Source organism: Drosophila tropicalis, unplaced genomic scaffold (genome assembly GCF_018151085.1).
Source record: "Drosophila tropicalis isolate 14030-0801.00 unplaced genomic scaffold, ASM1815108v1 contig_859, whole genome shotgun sequence".
Taxonomy (NCBI): domain Eukaryota; kingdom Metazoa; phylum Arthropoda; class Insecta; order Diptera; family Drosophilidae; genus Drosophila; species Drosophila tropicalis.
In genome coordinates, this window is record NW_027173353.1 from 13,287,990 (window position 1) to 13,300,619 (window position 12,630).

The following is a 12,630-nucleotide window of genomic DNA, read 5'->3' on the forward strand; positions in this document are numbered from 1 at the left end:
GTTGAGAAATAAATCGACACTTCTTCAAAATTTTCGTTTATCATTTGTAGGCTAAGTACTTATCGGACTGCCCTCCTATATACAGTTTGGCGACTCAAACCTTTACCATATGAGCGAGTGGTATAAACAGTCATTTCTTTTGGTAGGTGCGCCGAAAGAACCGAGTTGGACGTTTTGTTTATACATTTGGTCTGATAAATTTAAGATAGATGTTTCTTATGGCGCATGAAATACTAAGGTCAACGAGATAACTTCATTCATTTTTTACATTCTTAAAAAAGAGGCTGTATAAGAAATACTATTAAAGAAATTCTTTTTTAAATTTTTTACCAAATATAATTAATTTGAAGCTACATATTTCAGATTGATTTTTATAAAGGTTTCTAATTATTCAGTTGCAAATCTGCCCGCTAGATTTCATTCAATTCTTTATTTTTAACAGATTTCATTCCACATTCGATTGAATTCTTTCATCCGACGACTTATTTATATTTTAAACTTTAATTATGATCTGCCGTTCAGCCCAGTTTTGAATTTAGCAGGGCAATTTATTCGGTAAGGTGGTCCTTTCCAGAAATGTTACGGAGCATCGACGAAGTCACGAACACCAACATTTATACGGCCTTCTGCGGCTGTTACCGAGAATCCGAGGATTCGTGCATCCATCTTAGTCATCTTATTTTTTTTATTTTCTTCTGCTTGTTCTGCGAAAGTCGTTAGGAGAAGTTTTTAAATACTAAATTAAATCGATAAAATGTTCATTTACCTTGTTGTCTGCGTTATCATTGCTTGACGGCGTTATTGCTGGCGCTGGCTTGCACATATCATCGTTATGTGCGTATTGTGCACGCTGCAAATTCTTGTATTTGCTGCGCCGCTCCAGAAACTGCTTTGCAAAATCAGCTGACTCTTTTCCTTCTCCTAAAAATAAGATGGAGAGATAAAGGATTTAATGGTTATTATAGTTTAGTGACTTATTTAAATTGCCAACTCAACAATATATATTGATATATGTATATATAAATAACAAAACTGCAAATTTTCCATCTGCTCGAACATACTGCATAAAAACAATTCTGTTTCAGCGAGAAATCTAGTTATGCTATTCTTCTTTCAGTTTGTGAAAGGCTTAACATTTTAGCAGCAATTAGATATAAGCTTACACAAGTTTAACAAAAAATCTGCATAAATTGAAATACACACCAAGATATATGCGCACATAATCCTTCACTTCATATGGCGCCTCCAGGTCCTGCAAGAAGGCCACAAATGTCGGCACTATATTTAAAAGATAGAAAAGTAAGTTATGTTGTATGTTATGTATCGTATTATAAGATAAATACTTACCGTCCACCTTTGCCGACATGTTTTCCAGGCTCTTTGTACACCAACCGGTGAACTCATTCTCAAAATCGTTGCCTTGTTGGTGGCCTTTAGTACTTGGTTTCTTGTCTTTGTTTTCCTCCGTTCCAGTGGGAGCTATCTTGGCCCCTGGTTTGCTCTGAGCGGCCTTGGTCTTTTCCTGTAGTTGGCCCACGGCAGATTTTCCGGCTTTTCCTACAAGATTTACATTCTGCATTGACGGCAAAGTCTGGCTCTTCCGCAAATTGCGAGATGCCGGCAAAACGGCGGTTGCTGATTTTGACTGCGATTTGTTTACCGGCTGAAGACCAGCTGCTAATACAGCTGCAACTGTTGCGGAGCCCGTGCCACTAGCAACCATCGGTGCACTATGCTTAGATTCATCCCAAAAACTCATAGATGTGGATGCTGTCAGCGAACTTCCGCTTGCAGTGCCGCTCCAGGCCTTGCTCGAGTGGCCCCATATGTTGGACAATCCGCCAGCTACTCCAGCATTGGCTGATAGAGTGGCTTGCTGATGTTCGAGCTCTCGACGACGCTGCTGTTCCAAAAGTTCGGTAGCCAACCGTTTGGCTTCCTCGGCTTGTATATCAGCCAGACTCATCACTGGTGCCTGCGCTGGGGCTGACTGCCATTTCAAAAGAGCGTCATTTGCTTCAGCCGCAGCAGCAGCCGTAGCGCGCATCTGCTTGTCCAATTGCTCCTGTTGTCGCTGCTGATCCGCACGTCGCTCACGGCGCTCTGCCTTTTGTATTTCTGCTAGACCTGGAGCAGCGTTGCTGGCATTGGGTGTCTGCAGCGACCATGGCGCAATCGAAGAAGCTGGTGCTCGTTCTCTGTCAGCACTAGTACCTGGTTTACCAGAGACTTGTTTCGTGCTAGTGCCAGTTCCAATACCTACAAATGACAATTTTTGTTCGCAAAGACACATATTATTCAATGATTGGTCAACGAAATCACTATTTAACGAAACTATAAACGAAAATTTTGAAAGCTAATTAAACTGTAATTTTACACATGTACTTTATAATTCTCAATCCTTAAAATACATACACCATATAAAATATATATACTTTAAATTTTATATCATGCTATATAATACAATAATAGATAATGATATTTTGATTGATTGAAAATTGTCGATGTGACATTTTTTTCACTGATAGATGAAGATCATTTTTATACCCCTGCAAAAAGGGTATATTAATTTTGGTCACAAGTGTGCAACGCATAGAACGAAGCATCTCCGACCATACAAAGTATATTTATTCTTGATCAGCACGACGAGACGAGTTCAAATAGCCATGTCCGTCCGTCCGTCTGGATCAACGCAAACTCCTCCTAGACCGTAAGAGCTACAGAGCTGAAATTTTGCACATAGGCTTGTATATACTGCAGGGGTTGTATATCCCGGATCGGACCACTATATCATATAGCTCCCATACAAACCCCAAAGTCACGAACATATTATCGTGAAACTTAATATTAGAGAGTTTATTACGCCTATAAACGATAATTTAATCAAGATCGGATGACTATATCGTATAGCTCCCATAGGAACGATCGGTTGAAAACAGTGACTTTTGTGAATAACTTCGTTACTTTTAACGCGATTGCTTTCAAATTAAACATTTGTTAGTTTAATATATCTGTTAATGACTGTGCCAAATTAGATCAAGATCGGGCGACTATATCATATAGCTCCCATAGGAACGATCGATCGAAAACAGTGACTTTTGTAAATTACTTCGTTACTTTTAAAGCGATTGCTTTCAAATTAAACATTTCTTAATTTAATATATCAGTTAATGACTGTGCCGAATTTGATAAAGATCGAGTGACTATATCATATAGCTCCCATAGGAACGATCGGTGGAAAACAGTGACTATGATCAATATCTTCGTTATTTCCTATGATTGTAGGCCATTCTTTCGCAAACATAAGGCTTTTTAGATAAAACGTTCTTCCATATTGATGGCTAATAGGTAAGGAAAGAGTTACCAGAAAAGTTGCAAGGGTATACACACTTTGACGCGGTCGAAGTTAGCCCCGGCCCTCTGGTTTTTGTGACAATCTTATTTTTGGGTGCAAAAAATACTCATGTGATAAAACCGAAGATCGATAAAATTGTTTAGTCTTTAGAGCTGTATTGCAAACTAATACCACCTACTATATATTATTTAAAAGTAGATAAAAACACTCACCTGATATTGGAGATGCAACTGGAGCACTGTTGCCTAACAATGCCTTCCGCCGTTGAGCTTGAATTTGCTGTTGACGCTCACGTTCTTCTTGAATTTCGCGGCTTCGCTCTTCTTCTACTTGATGCGCACGTCGTTTCTCTTCTTCGATTTGCAGTCGCTTACGTTCTTCTTTAAGACGGCGCTTCTCTTCGACTTGTTCGCGCCGGCGATCTTCCTCAGTGACTTTTAATATGGGTTGTTGAGGTTGCTGCTGTTTGGAAGCCTGGATTGGTGGTAGTAACTGTTTACTGCTCTGCTTGGCACTAAGCTCAGACTCTGGTGCTGATTCCTGATTCTTGTGCTGCTCTAAATCTTCGCAGACTTGCCTTGAGTCTTCCGCTTTGAGTTCGTCCTGATGTGCTTGTTTATTATTGACCTGAATTTGGTTGGGTGTTTCTATCGATGAAATTGGCCCCGGTACAGAATTACACTGTTGCTGCACGTTTTGTTGTTGAATTAACTGCTGCTGCTGAGTCTGCTCTTCTTCCAAAGCAGCAACGTCCCATAAAGTCACCTTCGCGTTTGGCATTCCAGGCCATTGCTGGTTTGGCTGCGGTTGTGTTGGAGTGTGGGCTGAAGGCAACCACATTGGCATTACAAGATTTTGAGTTGCCATTAGCTGGGATTCGGTCATAAAGTCCGAAGAAGAATTTGCTGGGACAGGCGCCGGTGGTGGCGGCTGCTGTTGACCGACACTGGATTGACCGCGCAATAACATTCTCAAGTTAAATTCATTTAGAAGATCCAGTTCACTTCCTCCGGGCATGTCGTGAAGTTTATCTGGTTCACTGACCGTTGGTTGTGGTACCTGGGTTTGGCCCTGCAGTTGGGCTTGTGCTTGCTGATGCATTAATTGAGCGTTGACAATGAAATCATTAGCCTCCAACAAATTACTTACAGGCGGCAACTGCTGATCTTTTTTAGCCTGCTCTGCGATGGCGTCGTACAATTGACTGCCAGCTATTGGATTTAGGACAGCCAACGAATTGCTCAGACCACTGAAACTGCTTAGATATTCGGGCAGCACGAGCATCTGAACCTTACGCCTAACCACTGCCTCTCGCTCAATAGGTGACAGACGCTGGAAACATTCATTCTTTGAGAGATCAGCCAGTATTTGATATTCTTGGTGTTGAATGTATTGATCTTGCAGCATCTGGAAGCGCATTGTAAGCAAGTGAGATGTGGTAGTGTCTATAGGGTGACCAGCTGAACCACCTCCTAGATGGATGCCCTTAATAGCAGCGCTCAATGAATCAGCTGCAGCTGTCACGTTTGCTTTAAGCTGCAGATGCTGCTCTTCCGATGATGGGCGAACAGGAATGGTCACAGGAACAGCTGCTGCAATACCGGGCAACTGTAAGTTATCCACATCCAGCCGCGACGGAAGTAGATGGCTATTGGCGAATGGCATGTTGCCGTGGCAGAGCTTGATCAGTTCGCCAAGTGGTCTAAAACGATTGTCTGAAAAACGTCGAACAAATAGGTTTTCGTTAAAGTAACCAGCCCGATACCACTCTGTCATCTCCATGGCACTGAATGGACCTTGAACATTCGCTTGCGGATCCCGATAGAACCACAAGTCATTTACATTGGCATTCATCATATGGGACGTGGGAGTAAGCATGGCCAGATGTTGTTGTTGAAGATGATGTTGATGATGCTGCTGTATCGTTAGTTGATCGGAAAATGGTATCGGCTGTTGATGAAGTTGAGCTGTGGATGTACCGGGAGCAGTACCCTGTATTCCAAGAGGAGGATGTTGCCTTATATTCATTTCAATCTCGTTCAGTCCACGCATCTGATTTTGAGACACACTAATATCATCATCCATAATTAGTTTTTCAACTTCATCAGCTACTTCTTTAAAGCGCTCAGATATATCACCATGGACAATAGACTCCGTTGGAGACACCGACGCGCTGTCATCAATACGAAGATTGGAAATAGCTGAAATGGGCTCTGTACCATTGCCGCCGCCACTGCCTATGCCTTCTACAGAGGCTTTTGGCTCCTGACTGTTAGCCTCAGCTTCTCCGTCAGATACAGTATAATGCTCATCATTGCTGCCCTCTATCGAACTTTTACTTAACTTCTCTTTTGGATCCGTCTGTGGTTTGACTCGGACAGCTTTTCCAATAGCAACACCGCCGCCCCGCTCATGCTTGTCGCCGTCACCATGAAACGCACCGGTGGCATCAAATGTACCCCCCCAATTCCGATGGGTTCTCCATGGCCCATTCTGGTAAATTGTCCTCGGCATCAGGGCCACCGCTGCCACACCCAGCCCACGACTGATTTCCTTTAGAGCCCATTAATTGCCGAGAATTATCATTCGAAGCACCTGTCCCGCCGACACCCGATCCAGCCGATTTCGCGCCTCCTCCACCTGCTACACGGTCTCGATCGTTGCTAACCGTTCCGATCGTTGAAATAGAACGCTGAATATTACCCGCCGAGCTGTCTATATTAAGCTCTTCGTCGCGCCAACTTGTAGACCGCCCTAAAAGGATAATATACACGATTAACATGTGTGATGCAAATAGGAGATTTGCAGATCTGTTTCTTTTTTATTTGAACAATGAAATACTTACCCCAGCGATGAGTGTTGCTAGCAAAACTTGCATTATTCGTCGACGTTCCACCGCCGCCGCTACTGCGCCAACCAGCCACTTCAGCGCCTGAAATACCGCTGCCTCCAACGCTCCCGCTGCCAGTCGCGCCTGGTCCATCGCCAGAGCCATCTTCGTTGCGACTTCGTCGCCAATTCTCCATGTTGCGATGATGACTGGAGAATTCCTTACGAGGACTGGAGTTTGGAGTACCGTTCCAATCCACACCGATACCCCCTCCCCCACCAATCGGGCCACCAGTGGATGAGCCAATTGCAATTGAATCGCCGGTTCCATTGCGTTCATTCCAGTTGCGTTCAGGCTGCACAGCAATGGAGATTTTAATACCATTTCTATAGAATGAACTGCGTATAAAAATACTTACTTTCATAGATATGGACGACAGGCTCCCTTCATCATAGATTCCTGCAGATCTCTGGAAAATGGGATGGTAAATCGATTTGCCACGCATCCGTCCACGATCAACTGCTCCGCCTCGTCCAGTGCCACGTGATGTTGTTCCAAATCCCCCCGTCGACCGCTGCAACCAAGCAGGACGAGACTGTAAAACCAGTTGTTATAATTAAAATGGTAAAATAATATTTCAGTATTAGCAACACTTACGTTACTTCCACTTGAAATCTGACTATTGAGTTCGTCCTCGGAACTGGGAGTCAGTGCAAGTGGATACTGAACCTTTTCCACGAAGAGCTTTTTGAATGAGGGTAAAATTTGTGGCAGCAAACAGTTCCGATCGAATAGAGATAACATCTCTTCCCTTCCATACCGATACTCCGGAAACAGATTTCGTGAATTGGATCCAATTGTCGTGCTCGTATTGCTGTGTGTGGCGAAGGAGCTATTTGTTGTGGCTCCGGATCCCAAGCCACTCCCTCCTCCACCAGCTCCATTGTTGCTGCTGTTGGTGGCTGGTGGCTCCGCGGACATGTTACGCAACCATTCTGGACCAAATTTCATCGAGTCTGTCATTTTTATCAACTCTTTTTTTATTTTAACCTTCCGTTTACACTACGAGTAGAAATGAAAATCGAAATCGGAATGAAATAAATAGTATAACATAAATCGTACAGCAACCTCCTAGTTTACACGACGATTTACAAAAATCATGATTTTTTTAAATAATTTATCAAATGGCGTCATTCGAGAATCTCTTCAGACCGCACATACACACATGCATACAAACGTACAGACTTGCATCGAAATCGTGATTCACCATTGCCGTATAAACGAACCTATACACAAATCCATGCACACGTATGCTTTGGAAAAAAAAGATTGTATTTCTTTTTTTGCTCAATTAAAATGTAATACCGTTTGAGCCATGCACATGTGTGCATGATTGTGTATGCTTTAAACAAAAAATGCTGCATTTATTAATCCATCAATTAAAATTTATACTTACACAAAGTAAAGTGACATGCGACAGATAAAAAACTTCTATCGATAATCCTAGTTATTAATCGAATAGCGTTGTAGAGAAGAAAGGCTGTTAGCCGAAAATTAGTCAAAAAATAGCTAGAGCTAAAAGCAAATTTAGCAAATTAAAAATCCAATGACAAGTTTAGGATCAAAATAATTGGCATAGCGACATATCTCCGACGACATATCTCCGCCCAGTACATTTTTCTGGCGGAGATATGTCGCTTTTAAACGGCGAAGATATGACGTTTTGAAACGACATATCTCCGCGCAGATCACCGGCGATGATATGTCGTTTCAAAACGTCGTATCTGCGCCGTTAGAAAAACGACATATCTCCGCGCGGAATAATGTCGTTTTGAAACGACATATCTCCGCGCGAAATTATGTCGTTTCAGAACGACATTTCTCCGCGCGGAGATATGTCGTTTTTCTAACGGCGGAGATATGTATGTCGGCGGAGATAAGTCGTTACCCCAAATAATTTAAGGAGCCCCAGTATGGAAAATGCTGTTAACGCTTCTTATCTTATCCAGAAGGTAAACGCAACATTTTCTTGGCGCGCAGTTTAAATTGTATTTTATTTAATTCTTTTTGCTTAAGCCCTGTTAAGTAAAATCTGGATTGGCAAATGTAAGTCAGTTTATTTTTACGCCACTTTGTTTTATTTGGGAATATTCGGCTGCTTTGGTAGCTGTGGCATCTGGCAGCCAATATTTACGTATTCTCCAACACCATTTTAAAAATTTGTCATATTTAGCCGAAAACAGCTACTTTTACTGCTAAAACTGTATCGGCAGTTGGCACCATCGATAATAGTGGGAAATTTTTGAAAACTGGGGCATTATTGCTAAGGCGCGTATCTCAACCTTTAAATTCATACTATTCGTTGCTTGATTTTACCAAAAAAAAATAGACAAGTATTTTAGCATTGTTAGTTTAAGTTATCAGTTTATACAGCAACTATAACGTTGTATATTCAAGTTTTCTAATGAACCGAAAGATTAATTTCTATAATCGAATTTGCCTGCCGAGTCCATTCAAGAACCTTATACGTTAAATTTAATAGCAAATATTGAATTTTAAAAAACGGAAAAATTTGATAGAAATTGTACTCGGACTCCTTAATGGTTTTCTACTTATGGATATATCGACCCAGCTTTACTCGGTCGGAAGCGTCTTCTTCTCTGCGTTACAACATCTGACCAATTTTATAATACCCGCAAGGGTGTAAAAAAGGTTCACGCAATGTCAATTCTTTTTGTTAACTAGTTTTATTTAATATTTGGTTAACAGTATTATTTAATATTCGTTGTTGTTGAAGATTTTTTTCTCTGAGAAGCCATAATGAATCCTGGATAGCAGCGTCAGCAGATCTTTAGTGTATATAATTTAGACGCTAACAAAATCCGCACTCATTCCAAGCGAGTATACATCCCGAATTTCTAGCTGTTGTATTTTTGTTAATCAATCAGTTGTAGTCAGAAACAATGAAAAAAAGAGAAGAGACCGACCGCTTGAGGAATATTAAAAGTTTCTTCCTTTAAACAAACTGGCCAAACAGCTGTCTAACGAGTGTGACACTAGCGTTCAATAATTGTCGCAATTCAAGTTTGTTCCACCTTCTAAGAAATTGCACAAGAAATGTACCCTTGAGTTGCCTCGTAAGCAGTCGCCAGCTCTCTCTATTACTTCGTCTCCCATTTTACTTTCGCCTACACCATCTTCTTGTCCCTCTTTATGCTCTTCTTTTCAGATTGAAGTACCCATTACAAGCCCTGGTGTACCTCAATCTATCCCTCACGGGAATTCTGATCAATCACAGGATAATGCTGACTCTCAATCACTTGCGGATCCCAATGCTCCTCCGCCTCCACTAACTGTAGTGCCTCATCGCAAACAATTATTTATCTCTAGGCTTGCTCCCGATACTTCTGAGTCGTCTGTGGCAGCTTACATTGGTAATATTTGCCCTGCTAAGGTTTTAATTCAAAAGTTTAAGTTTTCTAGGCCTCGCGAAATCTCCTCTTTTAAAATTACAGTACCAAATGAGTACTTCTCAGCTATGGTTGACCCTAATTTTTGGCCAGAGGGCCTAGTTGTACACGAGTTTGCGCCCAATAAGCGCTCTTGTCCGTTGCCTGTCCACCTTCCTAATTTATCTTCTGCTTCAAAAAACTAATAACGTCTAGTCTTTGCATTCATTATCAAAATGTAAGAGGACTTCTTACCAAGCTCTCTAACCTGTTCTGTGATAGCCAAACCTTTTCGGCTGACATATTAGCTTTCTCTGAAACTTGGCTTAACTCCTCTGTTTTGGATAATGAAATTCTTTCTAATAACTTTATTTCTTTTAGGCTTGATCGTGTTGGTCGTCGTGGCGGTGGAGGACTCATTGCTGTCAACTCGAATCTGTTTTCAAGTGTGGTGCCAATTAATCTCCCCTTAGGTGTTGAGTTTATTTGCGTCGAAGTTACATGTTCTAACTTTAGCCTATGTATCTCTTGTTTATATATTCCTCCAGCTTATGATATCATGATCTACGTGCACCATGCTGATGCTTTACGAACTATTTTTGGTCGTCTTAAAGATCGTGATTTTCTTATAGTTTTATGTGATTTTAACTTGCCTAATATTTCTTGGCTTGTTGATGGTAATCTATATTTCTTAATTCCTTCATCTCAACATGTTTTTCTTGATAGCCTACTTGAATGTCCACTATATCAGTTGAATTCTTTCCTTAACTCTTCTAAAAGAATCCTTGATCTTGTTTTTGTCTCTGATCCCACTGTTAGTGCTGTATCACAAACACAGCCACTAGTGAAACCTGAAGATTTCTATCACCCTACCATCGTAGATGTTTTCGTAAAACAAATTTCAATCTTCTTAACAGCCTTATTTTCTCTTTTGATTGGTCATTTCTATTTGAGTGCTACGATATACATAGATTGTGCCGTGAAGTTTTTCTACTCTGCTCTTAATTCTCTAATTGATAAATGCGCTCCTTATGTGAATGTCTCTACCGTCTCCAGCTCGCCAGTCTGGTTCACACGTAGGATCTTTAATCTTCGTAACATTAAATCGAGATATTTTAAAAGATTTAAAAAAACTGGTTCGCGACTTGACTATGCAAATTATTGTATAGCCAAATCTCAATTATGTCTTTTAAATAATCAATGCTACAACAATTATCTCGTTCGCTGTAAGGTTGAATTTTATAAGAACCCAAAAAATTTTACAACTTTGTCAATTCCAAAAGACTCTCTAATGTACTTCCACCTTCAGACTTAACGACCAGACTGCTAATAATGATTCAGATATTGCAGATCTGTTTGCTAAATTCTTTCAGTCGACTTATTCTACTACTGTTTCGGATCCCACACCCTATCACTTTTCAATCCCACATTTAAATTGTATGTTTTTTCCCAGTATTACTGAAGACTGTATTATCTCTAGCTTGTCATCTATGACGTCTTCCATCGTTCCCGGGCCTGATAATATACCTAGTTGCATCCTTAAAATGTGTTCGATTTCCCTATCTAAGCCTTTAGCTCGGTTATTCTTTATATCGAGTGAGACTTGTAGCTTTCCTGATATTTGGAAGGAGTCTTTTATTATTCCGCTTTTTAAAAAGGGTGGCAAATCGGATGTTTCTAACTACCGTGGCATTGCCAAACTTTCGGCAATACCGAAACTGTTTGAGAAAATTATTACGTCTTCCCTTCACCATCTATCCAGATCCACTATTTCTCCTTGTCAGCATGGCTTCATGAAAGGTCGTTCGTCGCTTACCAACCTTTTAGACTACCCTTGTACACCATGGCTTCCGTAAAAAGTGTCAAACTGACGTTATTTATACTGACTTTAGTAAGGCTTTTAATACGGTTGATCATTCTATGCTTCTATGCTCCTCGCGAAACTTAACATCATGGGTTTTTCCCCAAAACTATTGGCTTGGTTAAAGTCGTATCTTATTGGCAGAACCCAAAAGGTGTCTTTTCGTTCCTCGCTATCTAAAACTGTTCGAGTTACGTCAGGTGTACCCCAAGGCAGTCATCTGGGCCCACTATTATTTACATTGTTTATAAAAGATTTGCCTTTGGCTCATTCACGCGTGCTCATATTTGCGGATGACGTCAAGATTTGTTATTCCTATAATGATCCTTCTTTCCAACAGTACTTGCAATCAGATCTCGATGCGTTCTGTGATTGGTGCCACGTTAATAAATTACACCTTAATGCCTCTAAGTGTTCTTTTATGACTTTCAGTCGTTTGTCTCCGCTCCTAGCTCATTACTCTATAAAGTCTGTTCTGTTAGATTGTGTACCATCATTCAAAGACTTAGGCGTTATGTTTGACCCCAAACTTTCATTTAATGTTCATATTTCTTCAATCGTCAATAGAGCAAGCAGCCTTCTTGGCTTCATTAAACGTTGGGCCAAAGAATTTGATAATCCCTATGTAAAAAAAGGTTTTATACACTTCGTTAGTTCGCCCTACTCTAGAATATTGCTCGCCAGTGTGGAACCCGCAATATGATGTTCACCAGCGTAGTATTGAATCGGTACAGAAGCAATTCCTTAAGTTTGCGCTACGCGGTCTGAATTGGGACCCGGATCTTCGCCTACCTTCTTATTCTGACAGACTTCTTCTTATTAATCTTCCTTCACTTTCTAACCGTAGGCTTGTTTTTGGTATTCTCTTTATCCATAAACTAGTCAACGGCGAAGTCATTTCTACCAATTTACTAGATACGCTGTATTTTTTGTGTTCCCTCACGTCGGACCAGAAACTTTTTTTCCTATTCACCTTAGTAGATGTCTGACTAACTACTCTCTTCACGAACCTCTTCGTGTTCTTTGCCAATCTTTTAACAACCTTTGTCACCTTATCTCTCCTCATCTTTCTGTCACTTCTCTTTGCGCTATACTTTTTAATCATCTACAGCGAAACCAATGAAAATATTCTGGA

General features: G+C 40.8%; 1 protein-coding gene across 1 annotated transcript; it reads right to left on the minus strand.

The window, feature by feature from the left end:
* Window positions 1-411: 411 nt before the first annotated feature.
* Gyf (GIGYF family protein Gyf) lies at window positions 412-7,699 on the minus strand. The gene is given in 11 exon segments (XM_068295929.1): window positions 412-689; window positions 692-704; window positions 767-921; window positions 1,204-1,278; window positions 1,348-2,259; window positions 3,568-5,818; window positions 5,820-6,109; window positions 6,201-6,540; window positions 6,604-6,780; window positions 6,843-7,247; window positions 7,642-7,699. Coding segments are annotated over 10 exon segments (4,689 nt in total). The 5' UTR covers window positions 7,209-7,247; window positions 7,642-7,699; the 3' UTR covers window positions 412-579.
* Window positions 7,700-12,630: the final 4,931 nt, after the last annotated feature.